General features: G+C 50.1%; 1 protein-coding gene across 2 annotated transcripts in view; it reads left to right on the top strand.

The window, feature by feature from the left end:
• Positions 1-16,255, top strand: part of slc25a38b (solute carrier family 25 member 38b) — a 36,045-nt gene that overhangs the window by 10,737 nt on the left and 9,053 nt on the right. For both annotated transcript variants that reach the window (XM_072492054.1, XM_072492053.1), the window contains exons 3-6: positions 10,412-10,533; positions 11,565-11,649; positions 12,578-12,651; positions 15,180-15,285. In XM_072492054.1, coding sequence (XP_072348155.1) covers positions 10,412-10,533; positions 11,565-11,649; positions 12,578-12,651; positions 15,180-15,285 — 387 coding nt within the window. The remainder of the gene's footprint in view (positions 1-10,411; positions 10,534-11,564; positions 11,650-12,577; positions 12,652-15,179; positions 15,286-16,255) is intronic.

Raw genomic sequence — 16,255 nt, 5'->3', positions numbered from 1 at the left:
ATTCTGAGGGAGCTCGCGATGTCAACAAGATGTTTCCTCTTCTGGAGGAATGGAGTACACTTTCAGAATAATGGGTCTCCAAATTATGACAGGTGAGGAGGACTTTCTTCCCTCAAAGAGTGGTTAGTGTTTGGGATCTTCTTCTCCAGCGAGCAGTGGAGGGGGGCGGTCTTCAGACAAATCAGCGTTGTGGGGGATGGCAGAACGTGGAGGTATCACAATCAGCCCTGACCTTATTGAATGGTGGAACAGCCTTCAGGATCCAAATGGCTGCCTCCTAATCTGAATCCTTATCATTTTATGTTCGCCATCCATATTTCTCTTCCTTTTTTGTCTGTCTCCCTTTTTGCATCGCTGTCTTTGGCTCGTTGCGTATGCCTCTCTCTTCCCTTTTCTCTGTCTCCCTCTCTCCGACGTCATATTTTCTGTCTCTCTCTCTGACCGTCTTTCTGTCTCTCTCTCGCTGTCTGTCTGTGTGTGTCTCTCTCTGTCTGTCTCTATCTCTCTTGCTGTCACTTTGTCTGTCTATGTGTCTCTGTCTCTCTCTCTGTCTGTCTCTTTCTCGCTGTCTCTCGCTTGCTCACTCTCTCTCTGACACCCCCTTTCTTTCTGACTCCCCCTCTCTGTCTGTCTCTGTCTCTCTGTGTGTGTCTCTCTCTCTGTATGTCTGCCTGTCTCTCTCTCTCTGTCTCTTTCTCGCTGTCTCTCGCTTGCTCACTCTCTCTCTGACACCCCCTTTCTTTCTGACTCCCCCTCTCTGTCTGTCTCTGTCTCTCTGTGTGTGTCTCTCTCTCTGTATGTCTGCCTGTCTCTCTCTTTCTCGCTGTCTCTCGCTTGCTCACTCTCTCTCTGACATCCCCTCTCTTTCTGACTCCCCCTCTCTCCCTGTCTCTGTCTCTCTGTGTGTCTCTCTCTCTCTGTATGTCTGCCTGTCTCTCTCGCTGTCTCTTTCTCGCTGTCTCTCGCTTGCTCACTCTCTCTCTGACACCCCCTCTCTTTCTGTCTCTGTCTCTCTGTGTGTGTCTCTCCCTCTCTGTATGCCTGCCTATCTTTCTCTCTGTCTCTCCCTCTCTCTGTCTCCCTCTCTGATTACCCCTCTCTCTCTCTCTCTCTTTCTCACAAACACAGATCCTAGACTTGCCCCCTCCACTCCCTCTGTTTCCTGCTGTGTGATTGGCTCCCTTTCCTGGCTCCCTCTGGTTAGGAAACATTGAGCCGGGTTTCCTGTTTCTGGAATGGGCCTGTAGCTGACGGATTAAATAAGACAGCGTGAAGGTTCCAACCGAGCACATGACAACAGCTATAAGTGGGAGAGTATCTGCTGGTTACCCGTGCTTCGGTCAATGCCTGTAATGTTTACGGGTCTGATTTAGCAACCAGACTCCCATAGCTTCGATTCCTCAGCCCTTTGAGTTCAAATGATTTGTCATTTTGGGAGATGTCAGATTAGCAGAAGAAATTGAATAACTTCACCAGTTCCATCAGAGAACAGAGAGCTTTCTGCTCTGACCTGTAGTTAGAGTCAGACAGACCCCTGCACACCTTTTCTTCATAAGGTAGACACTGGGCACGTGCAGTAAATGCCAGCCTCGCCAGTGACGCGCAGTACAAGCCCCAGCGCCGTGTGTTCTGCTTGCTTCAATTTGCCTGACAAGCTTCACCTCAACGCCCAGTGTTAAACAGACAGGGGAGCTTGCAGGGTCAGAGTTCATGAGTCAGGGGTTGCGGGGTGGCGAAGAGCTAAGCTGTTCCCTGGGTGCAAATGGTTGTCGGACGAGAACAGGGACAGGCTCAACTGCGATGGCCCCAAGAGGCGAATAGCTGTGGGCTGACTGTTCACATACGATACAGCCCCCTGCCTGAGGATCCCAAGCGATTTCAGGGTGTGGGGGTGTGGGTAATGTCAGTGTGTCCCAATGGGTTTGGTGTTAGCCAATTGGAGTGATTTCCGGCCGCCCTTGGCCTGAATCCCCCCCCCCCGCATGCTGGGAAGCAAGGTCGGCGTGCTGCTGCCCTTTGACCCTGGCCAGGAGCCCCTGAGACGGCAACTCTGGGTTAGTTACTGCTGGAGTTAAGCTCCCCCAAGTTAGGACAGCTCCCCGACGTGTTAACTTCCATCCCGTGCGCACAGCAACTCTGTTCCACTGCTGTAAGGAATTCCTGCTACCTCATTCCAGTACTGTGTGTGTCATGTGCTATTGAACTGTAGAAGGCCTCACAGAAGACCTGTACCAATCCTGAACGGCCATACGCATACTTTTATCCATTAGGGACAGTTTGACAACAGTCAACGGTTGAACACAGAACAGCACAGTACAATGAGCCTGTCCTTGCTGATTTCCCCAAATTGTCAGCCCTGGACCCATCGCACCTCCCCCAGAGCAGATCAGCTGACAGACTATTGAGCTTATTTTTTATTCTTCTATGCTATGGGCATTGCTGGCTAGGCCAGCATTTATTGCCCAGCCCTAATTGCCCCTTTCGAAGGTGACGGTGTATCGCTTTCTTGAACCGCTGCAGTCCATGTGGTGTAGGTACACCCACAGTGCTGTTAGGGAGGAAGTTCCAGGTTTTTCGACCCAGCGACAGTGAAGGAACGGCCGATATATTTCCAAGTCAGGATGGTGAGTGGCTTGGAGGGGAATTTGCAAGTGGTGGGGTTCCCAGGTACCTGCTGCCTTTGTCCTTCTCGCTGGTGAAGTTTGCAGGTTTGGAAGGTGTTGTCGAAGGAGCCTTGGTGAGTTCCTGCAGTGCATCTTGTAAATGGTGCACACGGCTGCCACTGTGCGTCGGTGGTGGAGCGAGTGAATTTTGAAGGTGCTGTAGGAGGTTTAGGGGCTGGTTTAGCTCTGTGGGCTAGACAGCTGGTTTGCGATGCAGAACAAGGCCAGCAGACGCGGGTTCAATACCCGTACCAGCTGAGAATCCCGAACAGGCGCCGGAATGTGGCGACTAGGGGCTTTTCACAGTGACTTCATTGCAGTGTTAATGTAAGCCTACTTGTGACAATAAACATTCTTTAAGTGCCAATCAAGCGGGGCTGCTTTGTCCTGGATGGTGTTGAACTTCTTGTGTGTTGTTGGAGCTGCGCTCACCCAGGCAAGTGGAGAGTATTCCATCACACTCCTGACTTGTGTGGACAGGCTTTGGGGAGTCAGGTGAATTAGTCTCTGAACCGCTCTTGTAGCCACAACACAGCACTGGTCCAGTTCATATGGTAACCTCCAGGATGTCGAGAGTGGGGGATTCAGCGGTGGAAATACCATTGAATGCCAGAGCGAGATGGCCATTGCCTGGCACTTGTGTGAACGTCACTCGCCACTTACCAGCCCAATCCTGAATGTTGTCCAGGTCTTGCTGCTTATGGACACTGACTGCTTCAGTATCCGAGAGTTGTGAATGATGCTGAACATTGTGCAGTGAACATCCCCACTTCTGACCATTTGATGGAACGAAGGTCATTGATGAAGCAGCTGAAGATGGTTGGACCGAGGAGACTACCCTGGGGAACTCCATTGTAAAAAAAAAATGGAGAGTACTCAATTCTTTTTTTCCCCAATTAAGGGGCGATTTAGCGTGGCCAATCCACCTAACCTGCACATCTTTGGGTTGTGGGGGTGAAACCCACGCAGACACGGGGAGAATGTGCAAACTCCACACGGACAGTGACCCAGGGCCGGGATCGAACCTGGGTCCACGGCGCCGTGAGGCAGCAGTGCTAGCCATCGTGCTGCCCCTACCTGAGGAACCCCTGCAGTGATGTCCTGGAGCTGAGATGATTGACCTCTAACCACCACAACCATCTTCCTTTGTGCCGGGTGTGACTCCAACCAGCGGAGAGTTTTCCCCCTGACTCCCATTGGCTCCTATTTCTCTCGGGCTCCTTGATGCCATACTCGGTAAAAAGCTGCCTTGATGCCAAGAGCAGTCACTCGCCTCCCCTCTGGAGTTCTTTGTTGTCCATGTTTGGAGTGAGTTTGCAATGAGGGCGGGTGTTGAGTGACCCTGGTGGAACCCAAACTGATCGTCTGTGAACAGGTTCTTGCTGAGTAAGTGCCGCTTGATAGCACTGTTGGTGACCCCTTCCATCACTTTACTGATGATGGAGAGTAGACTGATGGGGCGGTAATTGGCCAGTTTGGATTTGTCCTGCTATTTGTGGACGGGACATGCTTGGCCAATTTTCCACATTGCTGGGTAGATGCCAGTGTTCTCGTTGCACTGGAACAGCTTGGCAAGTTCTGGAGCACAAGTCTTGTACTATTACTGGAATATCATCAGGGCCCATAGCCTTTCCAGTATCCAGTGCCTTCAGCCGTTTCTTGACATCGCATGGATTGAATCAAATTGGCTGAAGACTGACATGGGTGATGCTGGGGACCTCAGAATGAGGCCGAGATGGATCATCCCCATGGTGCTTCTCACTGAAGATGCTTGTAAATGCTTCACTGATGTGCTGGGCTCCCCCATCATTGAGGATGGGGATATTTGTGGAGCCAGTGTGTTGTTTAATTGTCCACCACCATTCACGACTGGATATGGCAGGACTGCAGAGCTTAGATCTGATGGTTGTGGGATGGTTCAGCTCTGTCTATCGCATGCTTTTTGGCACAAGTAGTCCTGTGTTCTAGCTTCACCAGGTTGACACCTCATTTTCCGGTATACCTGGTGTTGTTCCTGGCACTGCTCTCCTGCACTCTTCATTGACCCAGGGTTGATCCCCTGGCTCGGTGGTAATGGTCGAGTTGGGGATAGGCCGGGCCATCAGGTTGCAGATTGTGGTCGAGTACAATTCTGCTACTGCGAAAGTGTTTCCTGGGTCACCCCCTCCACCCAGGTTCTCGTCTTTCCCCTTGGGACAGGAAGCAGTGTTCCCCAGGGATCGGCACTGGGACAACTATTGTTCACCATTTAAGTAAACAATTTTGACTTGGGAAATATAATTAAAACTGAGGAAAACTGGCAAAATGCAAAGGACGGGACTTACCAACCACCATGCCACATGTTTTTCGACGGGGGTGCGGCCCACCAGCGGGATTTGTCAACAAACACCCCTCGTCACCGGAAAACCATGCGCGGCGTGGGACCGGTATTTCCCACTGGCGTGAACAGCTGGTAAATCCTGCCCAAGGATCCAACAAATTTGCCCGGTGACTTTTAAATGACAAATGGATTTCAACTGTAGGCTATTGTGAAGGGTGTTGCTAAATACGAGATTAAATGGGTTACAGACAAAGGGATCTTTTTTTCTCTTTTTTTGGTTACTGTGTACGTTCCCTTGGCCGCAGAAAAATACTTTTCACTGTAGTTCGGTACATGTGACAATAAGTCAAATCAAATCAAATCTTGGGGCACAGCTTCACAAATCGTTAACACATAGCAGCACAGTTTAAAAAATACATCAAAATCTAATCATGCACAGGGACTCATTTCGAGCATCAGAGACTTTTAAGTTCTGCTCTTCAATTTGTAAAGAAAATGATATAGAGGTACTAGAAAAGGCATATCCGAGAGGTTATCTCTTATCAGCAAAGGATGAACAGACTGGACCTCTTTTCTTTAGAAAAGAGAAGTCTGAGGTACATAGAAAATAAGTGCATAGAATCCCTATAGTGCAGAAGGAGGCCATTCAGCCCATTGAGGCTGCACTGACCCTCTGAAAGAGAACCCTATCTAGACGCAAACCCCCACCCGATCTCCATAACCCACCCAAACGTTTGGACACTTAAGGAGAAATTTTAGCATGGCCAATCCGCCTAACCTACACATCTTTGGACTGTGGGAGGAAACCGGAGCACCCGGAGGAAACCCACGCAGACACGGGGAGGATGTGCAGACTCCACACAGTCACCCGAGGCTGGAATTGAACCCGGGCCCCTGGCGCTGTGAGGCAGCGGTGCTAACCCACTGTGCCACCGTGCTGCCAGGTGTGACCTGACCGAGATCATGAAAGGGTTTGATCGGGTCGACATAATCTTTATTGTCACAAGTGGGCTTACAGTAACACTGCAATGACACGTGCAGGGGAGACTAGAATTTGGGCCTTAAATATAAGATAACCATTGACAAATTCCACCGCAGCAACCTAAATTCAATTAATTGTTGTAAAAACCCTTCTGGCTCACTGACGCTCTTCAGGGAAGGAAGCCTTACCTGGTCAGGCCCAGGAAACCGAAGAGAGCACTTAGGCATGGGCAACAAATACTGACCCAGCCAGTGACACCCCATCCCATGAAAGAATAAAGGACAAATCAAGTCCCGAATGAGAGATTTTCATCAAAGCCCTTCTACAGTTCCCTGTAAATAGCCTCCATGGGCATTCCCCCGACCAGTACTTCTGTCGCCTCTTAGAGACTCCAAACAGGTTAGTTAAGTGTGACTTAAGCTTTACAAATCTAGTCTTCCTCGATCAGCAGAATGTTTTTAAGATGTACTTAATCCTTAATTGTAGACTCTCAATAGCGCGAGTTAGACGAACAGGTCGAGAATTTTCTGGTGTCTCTATCTCCCACTTTCTTAGATAATCTGTGAATCTCTGTCCCTTATTCAATAATAATTTCCCTGGTATGTCCGTCATGATACCCTGTTGCTCTTTTGTAAATACTACCTCACAAATATTTATTTAATGTGTCTTTCATTTCTCCGGAGTCTGTATCCCTCTATTCCCGTTATAGACCAGTCAGCCTGACATCGGTAGTGGGGAAAATGCTTGAATCCATTATCAAGGACTTTATGGTGGAACATTTAGAAAGCAGTGGCAGGATCAGTCAGAGTCACCATGGATTTATGAAGGGAAAATCATGCTTGACAAATCTGTTGGAATTCTTTGAAGAGGTAACCAGTACTGTCGACAAGGGGGAGCCAGTCGATGTGGTATATTTGGACTTTCAGAAGGCGTTTGACAAAGTCCCGCATAAGAGATTATTGTGCAAAATTAAAGCGCATGGGATTGGGGGAAATGTATTGAGGTGGATAGAAAACTTGTTGGCAAAGAGGAAACAAAGAGTAACCAGTGGGGTACCACAGGGATCGATGCTGGGACCCCAGCTATTCAGAATATATATTACGATTTGGATGAGAGAACAAAATGTAACATCTCAAAGTTTGCAGATGATACCAAATTAGGTGGGAGGGTGAATTGTGACAAGGATACAGGGATCCTACAGGACAGGTTGGGCGAGTGGGCAAACCAATGGCAGATGCAGTATAATTTGGATAAGTGTGAGGTTATTCATTTTGGAAGCAAAAACAGGAAGGCAGATTACTACCTGAATGGTTGTAAAATGGGAGAGGGGAGTGAGCAGCGGGACCTGGGTGTCCTTGTGCACCATTCGCTGAAGGTAACCATGCAGGTGCAGCAGGCGGTAAAGAAGGCTAATGGTATGTTGGCCTTCATTGCAAGAGGTTTTAAGTATCGAAGCAGGGATGTGTTGCTGCAATTGTACAGTGCTTGGTGAGGCCACACTTGGAGTATTGTGAGCAGTTTTGGTCTCCTTCACTGAGGAAGGATGTTATTGCTCTCGAGGGAGTGCAGCGAAGGTTTACCAGACTGATTCCAGGGATGGCGGGACTGTCATATGAGGAGAGATTGACTAGGTTGGGATTGTTCTCGCTGGAGTTCAGAAGAATGAGGGGGGATCTCATAGAGACTTATAAAATTCTAACTGGAGGGCAGCACGGTGGCGCAGTGGGTTAGCCCTGCTGCCTCATGGCGCCGAGGTCCCAGGTTCGATCCCGGCTCTGGGTCACTGTCTGTGTGGAGTTTGCACATTCTCCCCGTGTTTGCGTGGGTTTCGTCCCCACAACCCAAAGATGTGCAAGGTAGGTGGATTGAACACACTAAATTGCCCCTTAATTGGAAAGAAAAATGAATTGGGTACTCTAAATTTAAAAAAAATAATTCTAACTGGACTGGACAGGGTAGATGCAGGGACGATGTTACCAATGATGGGTGTGTCCAGAACCAGGGGTCACAGCCTGAGGATTCAGGGTAAACCATTTCGGACAGAGATAAGGAGACATGTCTTCACACAAAGAGTGGTGAGCCTGTGGAATTCATTACCACAGGAAGTAGTTGATGCTAAAACTTTGAATATATTCAAGAGGCGGCTGGATATAGCACTTGGAGAGAATGGGATCAAAGGCTATGGGGAGAAAGCAGGATTCGGCTATTGAGTTGGATGATCAGCCATGATCGTGATGAATGGCGGAGCAGGCTCGAAGGGCCAAAAGGCCTCCTCCTGCTCCTATCTTCTATGTATGTATATATCTATTCATGTATTTGTCAAGATGTCCCTTAAAAGTCACTATCGTACTATTGTGATTTTCATTAATGACTTGGATGAGGGAGTTGAAGGGTGGGTCAGTAAATTTGCAGACGATACGAAGATTGGTGGAGTTGTGGATAGTAAGGAGGGCTGTTGTCGGCTGCAAAGAGACATAGATAGGATGCAGAGCTGGGCTGAGAAGTGGCAGATGGAGTTTAACCCTGAAAAGTGTGAGGTTGTCCATTTTGGAAGGACAAATATGAATGCGGAATACACGGTTAACGGTAGAGTTCTTGGCAATGAGGAGGAGCAGAGAGATCTTGGGGTCTATGTTCATTCATCTTTGAAAGTTGCCACTCAAATGGATAGAGCTGTGAAGAAGGCCTATGGTGTGCTCGCGTTCATTAACAGAGGGATTGAATTTAAGAGCCGTGAGGTGATGATGCAGCTGTACAAAAATTTGGTAAGGCCACATTTGGAGTACTGTGTACAGTTCTGGTCGCCTCATTTTAGGAAGGATGTGGAAGCTTTGGAAAAGGTGCAAAGAAGATTTACCAGGATGTTGCCTGGAATGGAGAGTAGGTCTTACGAGGAAAGGTTGAGGGTGCTAGGCCTTTTCTCATTAGAACGGAGAAGGATGAGGGGCGACTTGATAGAGGTTTATAAGATGATCAGGGGAATAGATAGAGTAGACAGTCAGAGACTTTTTCCCCGGGTGGAACAAACCATTACGAGGGGACATAAATTTAAGGTGGAAGATATAGGAGGGATACCAGAGGTAGGTTCTTTACCCAGAGAGTAGTGGGGGCATGGAATGCACTGCCTGTGGAAGTAGTTGAGTCAGAAACATTAGGGACCTTCAAGCAGCTATTGGATAGGTACATGGATTACGGTAAAATGATACAGTGTAGATTTACTTGTTCTTAAGGGCAGCACGGTAGCATTGTGGATAGCACAATTGCTTCACAGCTCCAGGGTCCCAGGTTCGATTCCGGCTTGGATCACTGTCTGTGCGGAGTCTGCATATCCTCCCTGTGTGTGCGTGGGTTTCCTCCGGGTGCTCCGGTTTCCTCCCACAGTCCAACGATGTGCAGGTTAGGTGGATTGGCCATGATAAATTGCCCTTAGTGTCCAAAATTGCCCTTGGTGTTGGGTGGAGGTGTTGAGTTTGGGTAGGGGGCTCTTTCCAAGAGCTGGTGCAGACTCAAAGGGCCGAATGGCCTCCTTCTGCACTGTAAATTCAATGATAATCTATGATTAATCTAGGACAAAGGTTCGGCACAACATCGTGGGCCGAAGGGCCTGTTCTGTGCTGTATTTTCTATTTTCTATGTTCTATGTACCTGCTCCCACCACCTCCTCCGGCAGCGAGTTCCAGGCACTCACTATCCTCTGTGTAAAAAAACTCCCCTCGCACATCTCCTCTAAACTTTGCCCCTCACACCTTAAACCTATGTCCCCGAGGAATTGACTCTTCCACCCTGGAAAAAAGCTTCGGACTATCCACTCTGACTATGCCCCTCATAATTTTGTAGACCTCTATCAGGTCGCCCCTCAATCTCCGTCGTTCCAGTGAGAACAAACCGAGTTTATTCAACCTCTCCTCATAGCTAATGCCCCCCATACCAGGCAACATCCTGGTAAATCTCTTCTGTACCCTCTCCAAAGCCTCCACATCCTTCTGGTAGTGTGGCGACCAGAATTGAACACCATATTCCAAGTGTAAGTTTTGTCACTGCTTGTTGCTTCTTGTATCCATTTGCCAGGCCTTTTACATTTTTACATGTTTTTTATTTTTGTTTTCTGTTGCCCCTTCATTCGTTCATGTCTGTTTTCTTTGCCAAGGAGAACTCTTGTGGTGCAGAGGGTGGTGTCCCAGGCTCTGAGCCAGACGCTCTGGTGGTTTGGGACCCACTCCAGGACCAAGGAAGGTGCATTCATAATGCGCCAAACAGGTTGAGTATCAACCTGTGAATCCTCCAACACATGCCAGTGGCAGGCGGTAACAACAGAAGAGTGAGACTCCTGGTCATCCCTGCTTGATGTGGAGTGGCGCCCCAAGAGCTAGAACCTCTGGCATTGTTCCCATTGCCGAATCAGTCCATGTTTAATGTGTTCCTTTCTCTGCCTCCTACCTCCCACAGTGCCACCCGGTGTTGAAAGCTTTTGTGTGTGGCTCTCTGAGTGGGACCTGCTCAACGCTGCTCTTCCAGCCCCTGGATCTGGTGAAGACCCGTCTCCAGACTGTGCAGGGCTCCATGAATGGGTAAGTGCTCACTTTGCAGGGGGGGAGGGGGCACAAGCACGGGTCAGTAACAAAACTATCACATGGGGCAGTGTGTTGGCTGACTCCACTCCCTGTCCGACCCTCTGAGGAGGTGAATTTCCTGCGCAGTGTTGAGCTGCTGAAACAGACATTCTAGCTCATTGTTTGCACCCGTCATATACCTGATATACCCACACCAACCTTCAGACATTAAGCCCCTGGACTTGATCCCCAAGCTGTCCGCTGGTCTCCATAGTTAGAGAGACAGACTTTGTTTTCCATGTCCCCGGGGGAGTGTGTGTGTGTGGGGGGGGGGGGGGGGGAGTAGTCGTGCAATCCTTGCTGGAAAATGTCAGTGTGTGAACACTGGGACTTGACTGAGATGCCCTATGCAGTCGAATAGCCTGTAGACACCCTTAGTTTTGGCTCACAAGGACAGTCACTTGGATGGCGTATGTGGACGTCGATGGTTCTGTAACCCCAGCACAGGAACGAGGAGGCAGTTGGGTGCAGAACGGACAGAGCGTTCTCACACTATCCACGCCAACCACCCAACCCAGCATTGGAGCCACACAACAGACTCCTCGTCACTTCGGTCGCCCTCTTGCCCAACAGATTAAAATCCAAATGGGGGAGGAAAGGAGTAGAGTGTGCTTTCGAAATTTGAAATGTGTTGACGAATTCGCACATTCGTATATCACCGTTCCCATCCCCAATATCACCAAATGGTTTACAGCCGCCAGATTCGTTTTGAGATGTTTTAGAATGGATGCCGGCCATCAGTTTGCAGGTTCCCACAAACAGCAAATGTGATGTTGATCAGATTGAAGGGTGAATGTTGGTCAAGACACCCGGAGGTTCTCCCTGGCCTCTGGATGCGGGGTCTGGGTCTTCCAACGGAGAATGGCTTAATGTCTCATTCAAGTAAGAGAGTCACCCAATGGCCACGGCGGCTGCTTGCAAAACAGAACACAGCAGGTTAACCCTTTGTAGTCCAGGAGATTTGATTTGGGGATTTTTATCTATTATAGATCTGGCCGAGCTGGAATGATTTCCATCTTGCTCAATGTTATTCGCACCGAGCGAATAATTGGACTGTGGAAAGGAGTATCTCCGGTAAGCGAGTGACAGATTCCGTGTCCGTGAGTGTTTACCCTGTGTTCGACCTCTTTATGGGACTTAGGCAGCTGTGGGGCTGCTTCGCCTAACCTGAGTGTGGCTGGTTAAGGTGATTGAGAGGGGGGCGTGGGGTGGAGTGAGATCTACACCTCAACCTTGTTTCCGGCCTGACAGTTCCTCTGGACTACCCATGGGTGCACAGGATGAATTTCAATGATGAGGCTTATCATGGTCGAACAGCCAGCTAGGGTATGTAGAGCGGGCTGCCACTAGAACCATTCAGCAGAAAAGAAGATTGGGGACGTGGTGGGGTGCGGAGATGAACGAGGGGTACAGAGGGAAATGGAAGCAAAGGCGGGTAATGGAATTACGGTACGGATCAGTTACAGCCTGAACGAATGGCAGGACAGCCACAAAGGGGCTGAATGGCTTCCTCTTGCTCCTGTGCGATCAAACAAATCTCCCGTAGGAGAGTCCGGGATGCTTCAGTGGATTGGAGCTGAGACATTGAATCAGTGAAGGGGGCCATTCAGCCCATTGAACCTGTCCTGGTGCGAGCTGTCCAAGTCCGATTCGCCTGTCCTTTCTCTGTCTCTGGAGCACTTCCTTCCTCCAGCCAAATGTTTCTTCCCCCTAACCAAGGGCATCTGGGACCAGGCCAATGTCATTTGGCTTAGGACCAGTACAGGCTGGGGGATTGAACATGGAACCTTCCAGGTCTGCGTGATGTAGGGGTAAACTGGGCAGTGGAGATAGCAGCTGTGCCCGTTGCCCATCTGAGGGCGTGACCCCAGAGAGGTGCCCAGAGCTGCCGTTACCTCTTAGCATATTTTACACGCTGTATTGTGACTGTACATGTTGACCCACAAGCTGTGAGCCTCACACCCGGTTCCTTTTTATTTTATCTCTATCTCCTTCGGTCCAGTCGTTTGTCCGATGCATTCCCGGAGTTGGGATTTACTTCAGCATGCTCTACTCCATGAAGCAGCAGTTCTTCAGGTGAGAAGGAGACGCACATCACACTGCTTAACTTCAAAGCCCAGGATGTTGCCCGTGCCTCTGTTCAATGTGAAGTTGTATCTCGGCAGCTTCCTAGCTAGTTTGAGCTTCTAACATTCAGTTCAGCACCAATGCACGAGGAGAGGGAGGGTACCAGCGGGGCCACAGGGTGGTGCTTGCTGTACGATGGGCTCTCTTTTGGCAGCTGAAGCAGTGTAGAGGGAATTGTCTTGTACATCTGCCTCACCCTTGACCAGCCTTGAGAGTGTTTGTTGGGGATAGTACAGACAGAGAAGCCCCTCTGTGGGGCCCCCGCATCCGGTTAAACAGGTAAGTTGCAATGGAAGGTTGTTCAAAGGGATGCTCCTCCAATCACAGGCTGCCCCCCCCCCCCCCCCCCCCCCCCACGCTTGCGTGTGATAGGCTCATTACCGAGCCTATCAGCAGCAAATGTGCGAGAGAAAGATTCTGTGATTGGAGGGGCACAATCACAAGTTGTGGGGAGTTCTGGCCCTTGGAAGCAGTGTAACAAAGTGACTGGCAAGCGGGGCTGGGGATACAATTAGCCACTGAGTGGGGCCTGGGAAACAATGTGCTCGGGAGCGGGCTGGAGAAGCTGTATGCCCAGAAGGTGCTGGAGAAACAGAGTGCTGGGGCCGCTTTGAGGTGACACTGGCTTTGATGCCCGTGTGTGAGAAGTTGTGGAGCCCCAGGTCAGGTGGAATGATGTGTAAAGGTGCTTACTGTGGTGAGTGTGAGATCGAGTGTATGTGCGTGTGAGTGAGAGAGAGTATGAATGAGTGTTTGATGGGGGTCAGTAGGAGAGTGTGCAGGTGAATGTGCGTGGCTGAGTGAGAGTGTGGGGGTGAGCCTGAGAGACTAAGTGAGTTTGTAGGTGCATGTGTGCCTTACCCCAAGTATCAGGTTGCCCGCTCATTCTCAACCCTACACATGAATGAAAATGAAATGAAAATCGCTTATTGTCACAAGTAGGCTTCAAATGAAGTTACTGTGAAAAGCCCCTAGTCGCCACATTCCGGCGCCTGTTCGGGGAGGCTGGTACGGGAAACACATCAACGCATACGCACGCATTGGCACTTCCCCAACCACATACAATGACCCTCTCACATGCTGGTCTTTTTTATTACTTACTCTATTTTTAAATTTAACAATTTATTGCATTTGCATTGCTTTTTACTTTTGTTCAGAAATCGTTTCTTTCCTTAAAGCCCCCACCCCCAAAATGTTTTGAAATTGGCCTCTTGAGTAAGGATAATGTGCAAATGTGCCCCCCCCCCCCCCCCCCCCCCCCCCCCCCCCCCCCCCCCCCCCAACCAAAAAGGTTGGACAAGCCTGGTGTGGAGAAAGCTTTACTCTGTATCTAACCCCGTGCTGTACCTGTCCTGGGAGTGTTTGATGGGGACAGTGTAGAGGGAGCTTTACTCTGTATCTAACCCTGTGCTGTACCTGTCCTGGGAGTGTTTGATGGGGAGAGTGTAGAGGGAGCTTTACTCTGTATCTAACCCTGTGCTGTACCTGGCCTGGGAGTGTTTGATGGGCACAGTGTAGAGGGAGCATTACTCTGTATCTAACCCTGTGCTGTACCTGTCCTGGGAGTGTTTGATGGGGACAGTGTAGAGGGAGCTTTACTCTGTATCTAACCCCGTGCTGTACCAGTCCTGGGAGTGTTTAATGGGGGCAGTGTAGAGGGAGCTTTACTCTGTATCTAACCCCGTGCTGTATCTGGCCTGGGAGTGTTTGATGGGGACAGTGTAGAGGGAGCTTTACTCTGTATCTAACCCTGTCCTGTACCTGTCCTGGGAGTGTTTAATGGGGGCAGTGTAGAGGGAGCTTTACTCTGTATCTAACCCCGTGCTGTACCTGGCCTGGGAGTGCTTGATGGGGATAGTGTCGAGGGAGCTTTACTCTGTATCTAACCCTGTTCTGTACCTGTCCTGGGAGTGTTTGATGGGGACAGTGTAATGGGAGTTTTACTCTGTATCTAACACGTGATATATCTGCTCTGGGAGCGTTTGGGGCATTTACAGGGAGCTCTGTAGGAGGGGAAGAGGGTATCTCCAGACTTTGTGGGGAAGTGGGTCTTCAGGTCTTTAGTTTCTTCAGATGTACAGAGGGGCAGTTAGGAAGATAGAAAATATGAAGCTCCAACAAAGTCTACGATGACACCAGGAATGCCGCGAGAAATCTTTGGAAGTCCTGCTTTTCATTGATGTTCGTTTTTGAGACGTACGGTGTGACCGCGAGAGTGACGCCTGTGCTTGATCCCCAACACTGCAGCAGCCTGACTGTACGGCCCGTCTAGAATAAATGTCCCACCACAGGGGCAGTCCGTCGGCTGTGTTGGGAGAGGGGGGGATGTTCTGGATCATATCAGGGTGGAAGCCTTTGCTTTCCCCACAATCCTGAGGTGCTGCGTCTGAGCCCCCCTCCTGCCCGCCACCTGGCCTGCAAGAGGCTGACCCCCCCCGCCCAGTGATGATGTCTTAAAAACTGTTTTTCCTCTCCAGCGAGAGAAGCCCAACGGCGCTGGAGTCGGTGGGTTTGGGCGTCAGCGCCCGCACAGTGGCGGGCATCTGCATGTTGCCCGTGACCGTGGTGAAGACTCGATACGAGGTGAGTTTTGACGCCACGTCCTGACTGCAAGGTTTTTCAACGCTGTTCGGTGGATGTGGGACAGGCACCAACGGGGTGCGGAGGGGGATTGAACTGGCAGACTCTTTCCTTGGTGCTGTAAATATTGTACCCTCCTCACACTGCCCCGCACATCTACATGGCATTAAACTGAAAGCAGAATGAATGAAAGACAGGAACGGGCCTTTTTAAAGATGGTTGTGGAAGCCCCGGCATGAGGGAGGGAACAGACTCCTCCTGTCTCCAACGTGAAATGAAATTGTGTGGCCTCCAATTCCAGTGGGTCTGGCCTGCAAAGCACCAAACAGGCTCTGATTGGGCGCCCATTGTAGCAAATGCAAGAGTTTGCACGACTTTCCGAGGTAGGGCTGGAGTTCATTTCTTTTATACACTGATTCCTGGCTTGTTTAATTCTGCTTTCAGCATCTGCACCCTACTTGGATCCCTCTTCCAAATGGACTGTGCCCCCCACCCACCCCAACTTACCCACTTACAAGCACTCTGCAAACCTAGCTCCGCGGCTATGTCCTCAATCTCGCACACAGCCTCTCCCTAAGACGTTCCCCTTCTTGCTCATGTGCCCCGGAGCTTTGTCACGGTTGAGAATAGGTTGCAAAGAGAGTTTGAGCCCCAGTCAAGGGATTGCATGCAGGACCTCCACTTGCGATGTGTTGGCTGGGGCTGGCCCATTGCCAACAGTACCGGGGAGCCAGAGAAAGGCACGGAGAAGACTGCCCCACACTCCCACTCTGCTCTACCCCCCTTCCCCAAGCACCCGGCAATGTCCCAAAGCCAAACGGGCTACAAACAACTGGGGCACCCAGAGATCCAGCGTTGCCCAGGTCCCCTTGTTGCATGAGTGACACCAGGATTGCGTATTCGGGCCGATGCCTAAGATCACTGTTACTGTTTGAAGAAGAGCAGGATGTGTCCTCGTTTGTTCCTGAACAGT

The sequence above is a fragment of the Scyliorhinus torazame genome, chromosome 29 (assembly GCF_047496885.1).
Source record: "Scyliorhinus torazame isolate Kashiwa2021f chromosome 29, sScyTor2.1, whole genome shotgun sequence".
NCBI classification, from domain to species: Eukaryota; Metazoa; Chordata; class Chondrichthyes; order Carcharhiniformes; family Scyliorhinidae; genus Scyliorhinus; species Scyliorhinus torazame.
This window is presented reverse-complemented; position numbering and strand designations above follow the sequence as displayed.